The sequence below is a fragment of the Ammospiza caudacuta genome, chromosome 2 (assembly GCF_027887145.1).
Source record: "Ammospiza caudacuta isolate bAmmCau1 chromosome 2, bAmmCau1.pri, whole genome shotgun sequence".
Taxonomy (NCBI): domain Eukaryota; kingdom Metazoa; phylum Chordata; class Aves; order Passeriformes; family Passerellidae; genus Ammospiza; species Ammospiza caudacuta.
In genome coordinates, this window is record NC_080594.1 from 99592726 (window position 1) to 99604988 (window position 12263).

Sequence of the window (12263 nt, forward strand, 5' to 3'; positions counted from 1 at the left end):
GAGAGCAACTGCTTCCAAAAGTCACTTGCTCTCTGTGGATTAGCCCTTTTCTCTGATGTGCAAAAATCCTCTCATACTGTTCTTCAAGAAACCCTGCAGCAACTGAGTCATGGTCCTGATTGCTACAAGCCCTCTGTGGTTGTGCCCTAGTATGCTGCATGTGCCTATTGCTGAGTATAAGAGAGTTTATGTGAAAAGTGGTCTCAAAAAGGCAAAGGGACACAAATATTTATATGTGCCAAGGCTAATGAAAAAGTCATTTATTCTCCAGCATCCAGAGGAAGGCAACAAGGCTGATGAAGGGCTTGGAACACAAGCCCTGTGAAGAACTGCTGAGGGAGATGGGGATGTTTAGCCTGGAAAACAGGAGACAGAGGAGTGACCTCATCACTCTCTACAACTCCCTGAAAGGTGGTTTTATTCAGGTGAGGGTTGGTCTCTTTCTCCTGGGAACAGCTGACGGAACGAGAGGACACAGTCTTAAGCTGTGCCAGAGCAGGTTTAGGTTAGAAGTCAGAAAAAAATTTTTCACTGAAAGAATGATTGGGCACTGGAATTGTCTGGCCAGGGAGATGGTGAAATCACCATCCTTGGACGTGTTTTATAAACAGACTGGGCATGGTACTCAGTGCCATGGTTTAGTTTATTAGGAAGTGTTAGGTTAGGTCATAGGTTGGACTTGATGATTTCAAAGGTCTCTTCCAACCTAGTTCATTCTGTGGTTCTTAAAGCTGTTCTTTATTTTTTTGGGTTTGTTTTTTTTTGTTTTTTTTTTCACCTAGGGCAAGTTCTGGATGTGCTGGAGAAGCATAATCTGAAGGACAAAACTCTTGTATACTTTACATCTGACCAAGGGGCTCATGGTGAAGAAATCTCCAGTGCTGGAGAAGTCCATGGAGGATACAATGGCATATATAAAGGTGAATATTCTCTGATTGTTCTTGAAAAATGCAAGAAAAAGCATCTCCTTGGGTTTGCACCAAAACTGTAATGTACTATGTGGCCAAGGTCAAAATCTTTGATCTATTTGAAATAAAGTAAGAATGTTTTTTTTATTCTTTTTAATGAAATTACAATTAGTCTTCTTGTTTCTTTATGAGAGATTAATTTCTTTTCATTCTTTCACTAGGTAGAGGCTGTGTAATTTGTTTTCCACTCATATTTCAGGGGTCAAGATCAAAGAAATCCAGCAATCTCATAGTAGTTGAGCCTGGGAGGTATCTCCCAAGGTCTGCAGTCCCAGCCCCTGCAGAGCAGGGTCAGCTGTAGCACATTGCTCAGGATTGTATCCAGATAAGTTATGAAAATGATGGAACTTCATAGCCTCCTTGGGCATCTTTCTCTAGTATTTGATCACACTCACCATAAAAAAACCTTTTTCTTATGTTTAAATGGAGTTTTCTGTGGTTTAGTTTGTGTCCATTGCCTCTTGTCCTGTCATTGGCTCCCCACTAAAAAGAGTCTACCTCTGTCCTCTTTACTCATATAAATCCATGTAATCTACCAATGGATAAGATCCTGGTAAGCATTTTCTTCTCCAGGATGAACATCTCTCTCAGCCTCTCCTCATATATTGAATACTCCAGTTGCTTAATCATTCATCACCTTCATTCAAACTCGTTCCAGTATGCCCATGTACCTTGTACTGGGGAGTTCTGCACCCGGACCCAGTGCTCCAGGTACGTCTCACCAGTGCTGAGCAGAGAGCAGGACTGGCTGGAAGAGTTCTTCCTGGTGCAGCACAGAGTGATGTTGTCCTTCATTGCCAGAAGGGCACATGCTGTCTCATGTTCAGCTGGTTGCTCCTTAGAACCCTCCAGTCCCTCTCTGCAGAGCTGCTTTCCAGCCAGTTACTCCCCAGCCTTTGCTTTGCTAGAGGTTGCTGCTGTGAAGATTCAGGACTTGGTATTTCATTTGCTGAACTTAATGGGGTTCCTTTTGGCCCATTTCTCCAACCCTATCAAAGTCCCTTTGAAAGGTAACACAATCTTCCACTCTTGCCGGATTTATATCAACTGCAAAACTTCAAAAAGGAAAAAATTCAGGCATATAAAGGAAGGTTTTCAAGCAGGAGGACCCCACAGTTTTTAGTCAGTAGGTATCTATCTGAGAAATGATCCTTACATTTTAAGAGAGCTTCAAAGAAAATGGTACACAAGAAAAACAAGGAATGCCAAAGGGATGATGTCTATCAGATGGGTCCCCGTGGGCTAACACCAGAGTGAAATGTATCTTGAATGTTAGCAGATAGACCTTGCATAGTGATTTAAGTAATTAAGGAACCATATGGTTACATATCTGTAGCCGTAGGCTCAGCCTGAGGTGTTTTAGAAGCTCTAAAAAATATTTGCCTTCTAGAGTGCCAGACATAAGGTACAGGATAAATTATAAGGAAGGAAAAAATACACTTGGGAATATGTCTTCTTGAAGAACTTTGATTAAATGGAGTCTTTCTCTCAAGCCTTGCACAATTTTGTATTCATATTTACAGTGCAGAGAAAAACTTGAAATATATCTTACCTGTATTAAGAAAAAAGTCTGATTGATAGGTTTAGTTGAGTAGTAATGGGGCTTATAAAAAAAAAGGAAAAAGTTTTGTAGTTTGCAATTAACACCTCTGCTGTGCTGACAAATGGGTTAGAAAATAATCACAATGTAAGAAAAAATTCTTATTTGATGAGAAACATTCTTAATAAAATAAAAAGAAATTAAAAGACCCATGCAATTAGTTGAATATACTTCTAATATTTTAAAATACAATTAATTCTGCTTTACATTCCACTTACTCCATCTCAAAATCAGTCCTTAATTTAACATGTATATTATGCATCATTTTCAAAAGGACTGAGGTAAAAATTATCAGTTAATTGCATAACTAGCAATTTTCATACATAGGAATTTGTTCATATTAAAAGTCGTGTGGTGAAAAGCATCTGTACATATTTGTCAGAGTTAATGAGAAACAGACCTGTGAAGCCCCAAGACTAGCAATGTGCCTAAAAAAGCAGGACAATCTTGATACTGCTTGTGCTTGTGTGTCAACACACCAAGAATTTCCTTTCTTTGGTGTGTAGTTTAAAAACCTGTGAAACACACACATCCTTTCTCCCTCCCTGTCTCAGCTAGTCAATCTCCACTACTTATCTTTTTGTCTCTGAGTGCTGCATGAATGCAAACATGAATCAAGGCACTTAACCCTCTCGTCAGAGCTGGAGCAATATACTCAGCAATAATTGGTTCTGCCCTGAAATCAAAGCTCTTAAGCAAACTCCGCAATTCTAACTCACTAATTTCTCTTGATACCTAGCCAAATAAGCACAATAATAAAATTTAAGAGGGGTTTGGATAGTTAAGCTAGTGCTGCAAAATGCAATGCAAAAAGGGGAAATTGCTGTTTGAAGGTTTTATTACTCTGGATCCTAACTACAGAACAGTCCACCATAAATCTGGATAGTTAGAAACCAGAGCTAACCAATTGCTGTCATACACAGTCTGGTTTATTTCTGCAGTATTCCTTTTTAGAAGACATTATATAGTAATACCGAAGTGATGGATCAAAATCTCCTTCCAGTGGCCTTCTTCTGATGGTTGGTTATGAGGATCTGTGTAGTAAATAGAATCCCTAAGGAGATCCTAATCCTAGACAGTATCACCTTGGTTTAAGATGTGAATTCTGAAAATTTAGATTCTACAAAGATTCTTAACATTAATTATATAAATTTTTATCATATAAAGATGAATTCCCACTTTGAGTCTTTCTAAAATCTCTGCATAGCCTCTATCACTTATCAATGAGAGAACAGTGCTTTCATTTACTATTATGAAATGGGACAGTTGCAAATTTCATGGAATATCTTGAAGTTTAATAATATGTTCTCACTAATATAGCATAAAGGAGGGGAAATTTAAAAATTTTCATAGCTTATCTTTGTTTTGTATACTTTTACTATGGGTCTTGGCGAAATTCAGAAAATAATTGGCTTTTCCATCTCTCTTACGATTTTTAATTGTTGAGTTTTTACTCATCCCTAATTTCTTATTATTTTCCTGTGTGAATTACTTCACTTTCAGAACTGAAGTAAATATACTAAAACAGTAAGGGGCTTAACACATTGTAGCTTTAAGATACCTTACGTTTGTTTTTTGAGTACTTTTGCAAAGGGTCACACAGACTGTTTATTCTCTCTTTTTGTTTCATCTTTTTGTTTTCTAGTCAGAATTTGATTCATGAAAATTCTTTGTCTCCTAAGCCATGATTAATATTGCAGTAACTTTTCCTGAAGGTCTTTGTCAAAGATCTTTCTAAGATTTAAATCTAGATACAGATTCTAAAACAAAAAATAGTGGCTATTTTAGTAAGAATTTCCTCGCAATTGAAGGACTTCATACCTGAACTCGTGAAGTACTCCTGGGATTTGTACAAGACACTATTAATATTTTAATTAAATTAAAAATAATAACAATTTAATTAATACATTAATATTAACAATTTTATATTGAAATATGGAAAGTAATAGGTGTAACTGAAGTATCTTATTAAAATTTTCTATGTAGTTTTTCCAGCTTTTTTTTTTCCAGTTCTGTAATATTTGTCTGTTGAAAGTCAGACGCTGGAACATTAAGGTATTGCTTGTATATATGATTTCCAGAATACCTGCACTGACTTCTCCTTAGGTGTTTTTCACTAGCTGCCTCACTGGAGCATGTCCATTTATGTAGTCACCATAGCTTTCATTTAGGAGCAGAAATAAGGTTAAGTTTTTCCAAATACTTTGGATTTGTACTTTCAAATAAGATGAGCAGAATAAATAAATGAAGAGAATTTCCTTTATATTAACAAGATGTGCAAGGTGACTGATTTAAAGGAAGCCATTATATTCTTCTTTGGTACTCTGAGATTTTGAACCAAAATATTTTGTTGTAATTTGTTACATGGCTTTGCAAGGGTCTTCAGGGTGAGAGAGATAGACGAGAATCTTGGCTTCATGATCAGAAGGCTGGGTTTATTATTTTATGATATATAATACATTATGACTATACTAAAAGGAATAAAGAGAAAAGTTCAGAAGCTGCTAAGCTAAGAATAGAATAGGAATCCCCAAAAAACAAGGGAGCTCTCTGTGAATCTGTCCCAGAGAACTTGGTTCCTGATTGGCCCTTAATTGTAAACATGGGACCTGGGCCAATCACAGTTGCACCTGTTGCATTTCACAGCAGCAGATAACCATTGTTTACATTCTTCTTCTGTGGCCTCAGCTTCCCAGAAGAGGGAAAATCCTAAAGAAAAGATTTTTATGAAAAGATGTCGGTGACAGTAATTTCTGTTTAGTTTCTTAGTAATTTCTTGAATTAGCCTTAGTGTGCTATCATATATGTAAATACATAATTTGTATCAATAAACAATGAAGGCAATTAAAAATTTTCTCTACACTTTTACTCACCATAGTATTTCACTGGCACATATGCAGACAGTACAAGTCCTCCCTCGCTATCACTTGTTGACATCTATCCCACTTTGTCACATACTGGATTTTCTGTTCAATCTCCTTACATCTTGCTGTCTTTTGGATGTGTACACTTTTCCTTTACCTCAGATCTGCATCAGAAATAGTTTTTCTTTGTACTTATGAAGCACTTAGGACAATACAGACACTTGGCTACTGTCATGCTACCAGAGTGGGTCAGAAGTCAGTGCAGAGTGGGTCTGTTGATAATGGAAGTGGAGCCAAACACTGATAAAGTCAAACTGTGTGAACAACATTCATTTCAAGTGTTTCGTGCCTTAGAAATAGGTATTATCATAGTTATTTTTTAATATCCATAAAAAATAATAATGTCTTATAAGGACTTAGGCCCTGATTTGTTTTTTAAAATCTGCTACAGATCTGTGAGATCAAAACAAGAAATTAATACCTATTTTCTTTTAAAATGTATTACTGTAAAAAAAAATTATATACTAGAGTGATAAGTTAGTTCAGCAGGGTTTCTTGAAGCTGTTAGTAAATCTTTTCATTCCTCTAAGCCACAGAGAAATCAAGCTGGCCATTACTTTGACCCCAGGAATCATGCTATGGCATATCTGGTGATATTTGTTTGAGTTTACTTTTCACTTGAAAGAAAGCAGTAGTTGACTTTTTTCAAATGTACTGTATTTTTATAGTCTCTCTGAAGTGATCCAGATTTTGAAATAATCAACCCATCTTTTAATTTTGACTGAAAGAAAAATATCCTCACAGATAATTTTCTTTGATTGAAGGAAATGTTAGATGAAAAACATCCAAATGAGCCATGTCTATTCCATTCACCTGTACAAGAATAGCTCAGAATAATATAAATAAAATTAACAAAAACAGTACAAGAAACAAGTTAAAAATCAGTAAGAGTAAACTTGTCATTGAAAATAAATTTTTGTTCAACTATTTTATAAAGTAAGCAATAGTAACCAGTCTTGATTGTTGATATTTGTGACATTAAGTCCAGTAGAGATGGGTGGAATAATGAATGTTGTGTTTATAATTCAAGAGAATAAATTGGGTCTGAAAGCTTTGTTTTTAGAAGAATATATGAAGGAAAGTGTAGTATGGTTATAATCCAGGTGATTTAAGAAAGTTGTTTCAAGTAGTTTTCATCATTCATCATTCATAATGTTAATGGTGATTTACTGCAGCGTTCCCCTTTATACATCATCCTTTGTAAAAGCTCTATTGCCAGAGTTAGGTAATAGCAGTCAATTTAAACCAGAGGGGGGAAAAAAAAAGATATATTTTTTTAGCTAAGATTTGAAATGAGGTTAAAGTGGAAATTTGACATCATGTTGTGGATGACTGCAAAGAGTTATGTCTGTATTTTGCCTGCTCCTGCAGATTTTTCAGGAAAGGTGAATGTAGGCTATTGTTCAATGTAACACTAAAGGGACAACTACTCAGAAAGCATAAATGGTGAAGCAGGAAAATACAGTCTCGTGTGTTTTGTGCTGCTTTAAAAACATTTTTTAAAGACCTCAAGAGAACAAAAATAACAAAAAGGTAAGTTGTCTAGATTTTGCAAGGCATATAGGCTACTAGGTTTCAGTCTTTTCTCTGTTTCAATGTTTTCAAGTCTGAGCAAAACTCAAAACTAATAAGCCATGTCCTTAAATATCAAGAGATTTTGTTTCAAAATAATTATATTTTTTGCATTTTTTAAAATTTTATTATATTAGCCATTTAGATATTTCTGTGTTTCAAGCATCAGTAGTAAGACCTTGATTATTTTTTTAAGGGAAAAAGAATGCAGATATCTTGAACAGAGTTTAACAGCTAGAGTTTTAAAGACGATAAATGTCCAGGGATTTGTAATCGTGTAATGGCATTAAGCACCTGCAGTCACTAAGCACAATTCTAGTAAAAATTAACACCTTGTAAGCAGAGATAATAGAAGACAGTCTTCTGCAATGACCTGTAATTCCTGCCCTGATTCCCTGTTATTCCCAGTCTCCAGAGATGTAAAAAAAAATTAGGCTCCAATTAGCCTTTTGAAAGGAAAACAGCAGTCACTTCTTCATAGAGGTAGGTAAGGAGAAAGCCCTGCTGTGGAATCCATTTTGCTTTTTCTACCTTACGGCAGGGCATCAGAGTTTGTGTACTGTTCCTTTGTACTTGAGTAATGTGCAATTTTTCTGTTCTTTTCTGCTGATTCAAGAAAATTGTACTGTGAACCTAAGAGCTGTGAAAGTGAACCAATATCTAAGTTTTAAGAATTGCAACATGTGTGAGAATCAGATTTACCACTTTGAAATTTCTCTGTCTTCAGAGTATACAGGAGAAAACAGTGTAACAAGACTTTATTTAAACATGGAGTCCAGTACATCCATCTAGTCTCTTACTAGACAGAGTATACAGAAATACTAGGCAGACATACAGAAATAAGGGGAACATCATAGCTAAAGCTACCAAAGTTATAGATCAACTCTTAGTGTTGTCTGTCTGTTGGTACCCTTCAGCCATAAAGTTGCTGTCATGTATACACAGAATTAGGATCTGTCTCATGAACTAAATCATATCCCTGGTGTATCTGTTCACTAAAAGTATGTTCATTTGAGGATATCTGTAATTTTAAGGCCTTATGCTTGTTTTGCTTGGATTAACCAACTCCCACTCAGCAGGATTTTCTATGCACCATAGCTCAGTCAGCTTATTAAACTTTCCTGCTGTGTAACACCTAATTCCCAACAAACTTTGAAAAGCATAAATGGCTGTTGTGCAGGGATTGAGTCATCTTTTCTACAGAAGATAGACATAAGATCTTGACAACTACACTGGTCTTGACCCAACAAGAACAACTGATCAGCATACTTTTGGGTGAACACTTTCTTTGGGTGACAGGTGTTCTATGTCCCACCAAATAACACTTTTTGAACTTAAATTTTCATTTTCTTTAGAGCTGTGTTTTGAAAATAATATTTTAATAGAATGTACACAAAAATTGGACATGCATCTCATTCTTGAGTAGGTAGCCACACACTTCATCATGAGAATGGAATTACATTTAACTCAGCAAGCACAATAAACTTTTAAGAGTGTTCCAGAATTCTAGAAGACAGACAATCCGGTAGAGATCTGATCTTGACATCATTTTCAAAAAAAACTTAAGCAAATATTATTGCTTGACATAAGGCTGAATATTAAAAAGTTGTAACTTTTCTGATGTCAGACTAGATGTGTCCCTGACTATTCAATACTATGAGTTCTGATAAAGCCTGTGAAAAAAATTAAGCAAAAATCTGATATAACAAGGAATCATGAACTAATGGTCCTTCAGTTACAAGAAAAGAAAAAGGTAAATTTATACAAAAAAGAGTTGTCTTTCTTGAAGTTACTACTTACCTTTACAAACAGTGAAAATCCTATAGAAAACCAGGTAGATTCTGAACCCCTTTTGCTGAAATGTTAAAGATCATTGAGAAGTCAATAAAACAGACAGCATGTATAACAAGGCCTGGGGTCAATACCAAAGGTATTGACATCTATGAGGTGTTTTGGGTGTTTAAGATGCTGAGGAAGCAGAACTTTTGAAATACTTTGTTGTAATAATTTTTGTTGTTATTGTTTGGTTGGTTTGGGTTTATTTTTTATTTTTTGGTTTTTTTTTTTTTTTTTTTTTTTAACTTGAAAAAGGGAGATACAGGAAGAAGATAGTCCTGTAGTAGTTTGGCCTGAACCATGAATTGCTATTTAATGGCAGAAGTCCAACCAATACATTTTTGTTTTTCCAGACATTTTAATGGTATAAAATTTCAATTTATGTCCAAATGGCCCTGACTGTGTTTAACCATATTCAAAACTCATCTGCTAAGCAGAGGTTTCTTTTTCAAGCACTATATTAATTTCAAAGGTCACTTTGAAGTGTTCTGCATAGTCACAACTGTGCAGGACATTGGTAATAGTATTTGTGATTCCTCTTCTTACAGAGCCAGGTCAATTTTTTATTCAGTAATGGGGAACATGCTGTCAGAGAATAAACCCGTTGCCCTTCTGCAAAAGGTGTTGGGAGGACTCAGCAGTGATGGATCTTGTAGAAACAGAAAATGACTGCAAGTCACTGTTGAAGGCAATCAGTGACAGTTCTAAACTAACACAGTTGCATTTGATGCAACTGTGTTAGTTTAGAACATAAAAAGTTCTTTACAGCATCCTGCAAGTTATCATCGCTGAAGTGAATTTCTTTATAATGCATTGAATTGAAGAATTCATTTACATACTTAAATTAGTACTTTCTTCTATATAAAGTCATTAAGCACCATTTTTAATAAAAAGTCATGTACCTTCTCTGGATTCATACTTCAGACATCTAAGTATAGCTCTTTTTTTATTTTTGGATTCCTGTTTGTTTGGGTTATAGGTTCACATATCTATAGGCTACACAGTCTAGGCCTACATGAAGATTCCAGTGAAATGCTCTTTAATCTCCACAACTACTTTTTTGGTGCAATTTAAATGCAATTTATAAGCTCTGTCTAATACATATTAGTAAATTTACAGAAAGAAAGTACTACAGAAGGTAGAAAATTAAGAATAGGACAGATTTGTCTAATGGAAAGATTCTAGCTAGACAGAATGTTTAATATTTGGAAATTGAATCTAATGGGGTGGAATTATCAAAGGAGAAACTGATTTCTCAGCAAACAAAACTAAATTTTTCAGGTGGAAAATCAACGAACTGGGAAGGAGGCATTCGTGTGCCAGGTCTTCTCCGTTGGCCTGGCGTGGTACAGGCTGGCGCCCATATTGATGAGCCAACCAGTAACATGGATATATTTCCTACCATAGTTAAACTTGCAAATGCACAGCTACCCTCTGACAGGTATGTTCTGTAGTCATCTCTGTTTTAGAGCAAGTGCCATGAGTGTTTTATTCATTCTGGTGATATCTATTAAGATAGAGTGAGAATGTAAATAAGAAACTAGGTTTTCTACTTGCAATATCATGTTGTCTCTCCATATTGACAGACTGATAATATTTTACAGAAATGTTGTATGTAAATACACTTAACTCACAAAACAAACACCAAAAAGACAACAGAATACCATCAGATCAATGTACTGTCAAATCAAACTTGGAATTACTTACTAAAAGCAAAAATGAATGTAACAAAAAAGGTCCTGTTCTGCATAAGTGAATTTGGTGGGAAAAGAAACTTTAAGTGTAAATTACTTTAAACTTCATGAGCTTAGCTGTGAACTGCTTAATATCCAAAACACATCAAAATGCCATCTATGTTTTTCTCACAGTTTTTTTGGAGTTTTTTGTTTTGTTTGTTTGGATTTTTTTCTCTGTACCTAGTAGTCAAAATAATCCCTTACAGGGTTTTGCAGCCTGATAAGAAAAGCCACTGGACTTCCACAATTCATAAGATGCCTTCTTGACACTGCTACATCCCCAGGCTTTATCTTGTTTGTGAGATTTCAGTGGCAGGGTGCCTCTGCCTAAATGGTGTCTCTCCAAATCCAGTGAGTGGAGAAACCTGTTGATATGCATGTGCTTTGAACACATTGATGACTCACAAACAGCTTTTGAGCACAAAGCATAAAGAGTCCACATGGGGAAGCCCACTGGTGAGCAGAGTCACTCTGCTAATGATTATTCATTGAGTGTTTGAAGGAAATGGCAGGGCAGGACAAGTCTAAGACATTAAAAATTAGTCAGGTTGGACCTGAGAGATGCTCTACAAGTAGTAATTCTGTCGAACCTCAGAAGTTCTGATTGTTCTTTATGTGGCAGATCTATCGCATTTTGTTTTCATATTGCTTGAGTGAATACTAAGTACTGATGTTTTCTTTGATCCCCTTTGTAGAAATTCAAATATAGTTGTGTAACTTCCACTTGTAGGTTGCTCCGCTGTGATTCTTCTGTGCTAGACTGATGCCATAAGTACTGTTTCATCTTAGGTCATAGAATAGCTTGAAGTACTTTTGTTCCAGCTGCTGGGTTCTTTTAGCTCCACTGAATTCTTCCTGAGAAATAAGAGAAGGTAATATAATTAATACTCTGTCACTGTGAGAAAGCAAGTTGAAAAGGAATGGAAGAGATGCTCCTAGTTAAAGAAAATAAATTAGTAATTGGAAAGCAAAGTCTCATGAATTCCTCTGAATCCAGCAGCTGAAGCAATGTTAGAGTACTGGAGACTTTTTTTCTGGAGATACCTTTTTCCCCATCAACAGAAGGTGTTCAATAGACATGCATCTGTTAATGAGCCAGCTTGCAAGATCAGCCTGTTACTCAGGAAAGGGAACATGAAAAACTGAAAGTGGGAAAGATTCTATTTTAACAGACCCCCACAGACAGGAATTCACCCAGATGGCAATTATCAGACAAGATAGCTTTCAAAATCCAGGAAGTTTTCCTCCCCATCATTTGAGAAAAGTCCTATTCTGAATGGCTTTGTTGCATACAATTGCTGGCAAGAATTCAATCATCACATGCAACTTAAAAAAGTAAACTTAGTACCTGTCTTGTAGTAGTTACACCACAGTAGTTACCCTATATTTTATGTAATGGTAATGAAATGATCATGTATGTAAAGGTAATGAAAATCAACATAGACCTTTTAGAACTTTTTATAAGTTTCAAAACAATTTTATGGTTTGTAGCTCAAAATGCTTGAGAAAGAATTACATGCTGATTTTTATATCAGCAAAAAGTAATTTCTGATAAGACTTACTGAAAAATTTGTAATTCATACAAGGTCAAAAATGCAGACTATGATTTCTCCCCAGCTGATGTCAG

The 12263-nt window shown here is 35.6% G+C and overlaps 1 protein-coding gene across 4 annotated transcripts in view; it reads left to right on the forward strand.

Annotated features, from left to right (window-relative positions):
- The window catches only part of STS (steroid sulfatase), a 106458-nt gene that overhangs the window by 65390 nt on the left and 28805 nt on the right, over positions 1–12263 (forward strand). For all 4 annotated transcript variants that reach the window (XM_058825052.1, XM_058825051.1, XM_058825049.1 and 1 more), the window contains 2 exons: positions 783–920; positions 10182–10341. In XM_058825052.1, the coding sequence (XP_058681035.1) occupies positions 783–920; positions 10182–10341 (298 nt within the window). The remainder of the gene's footprint in view (positions 1–782; positions 921–10181; positions 10342–12263) is intronic.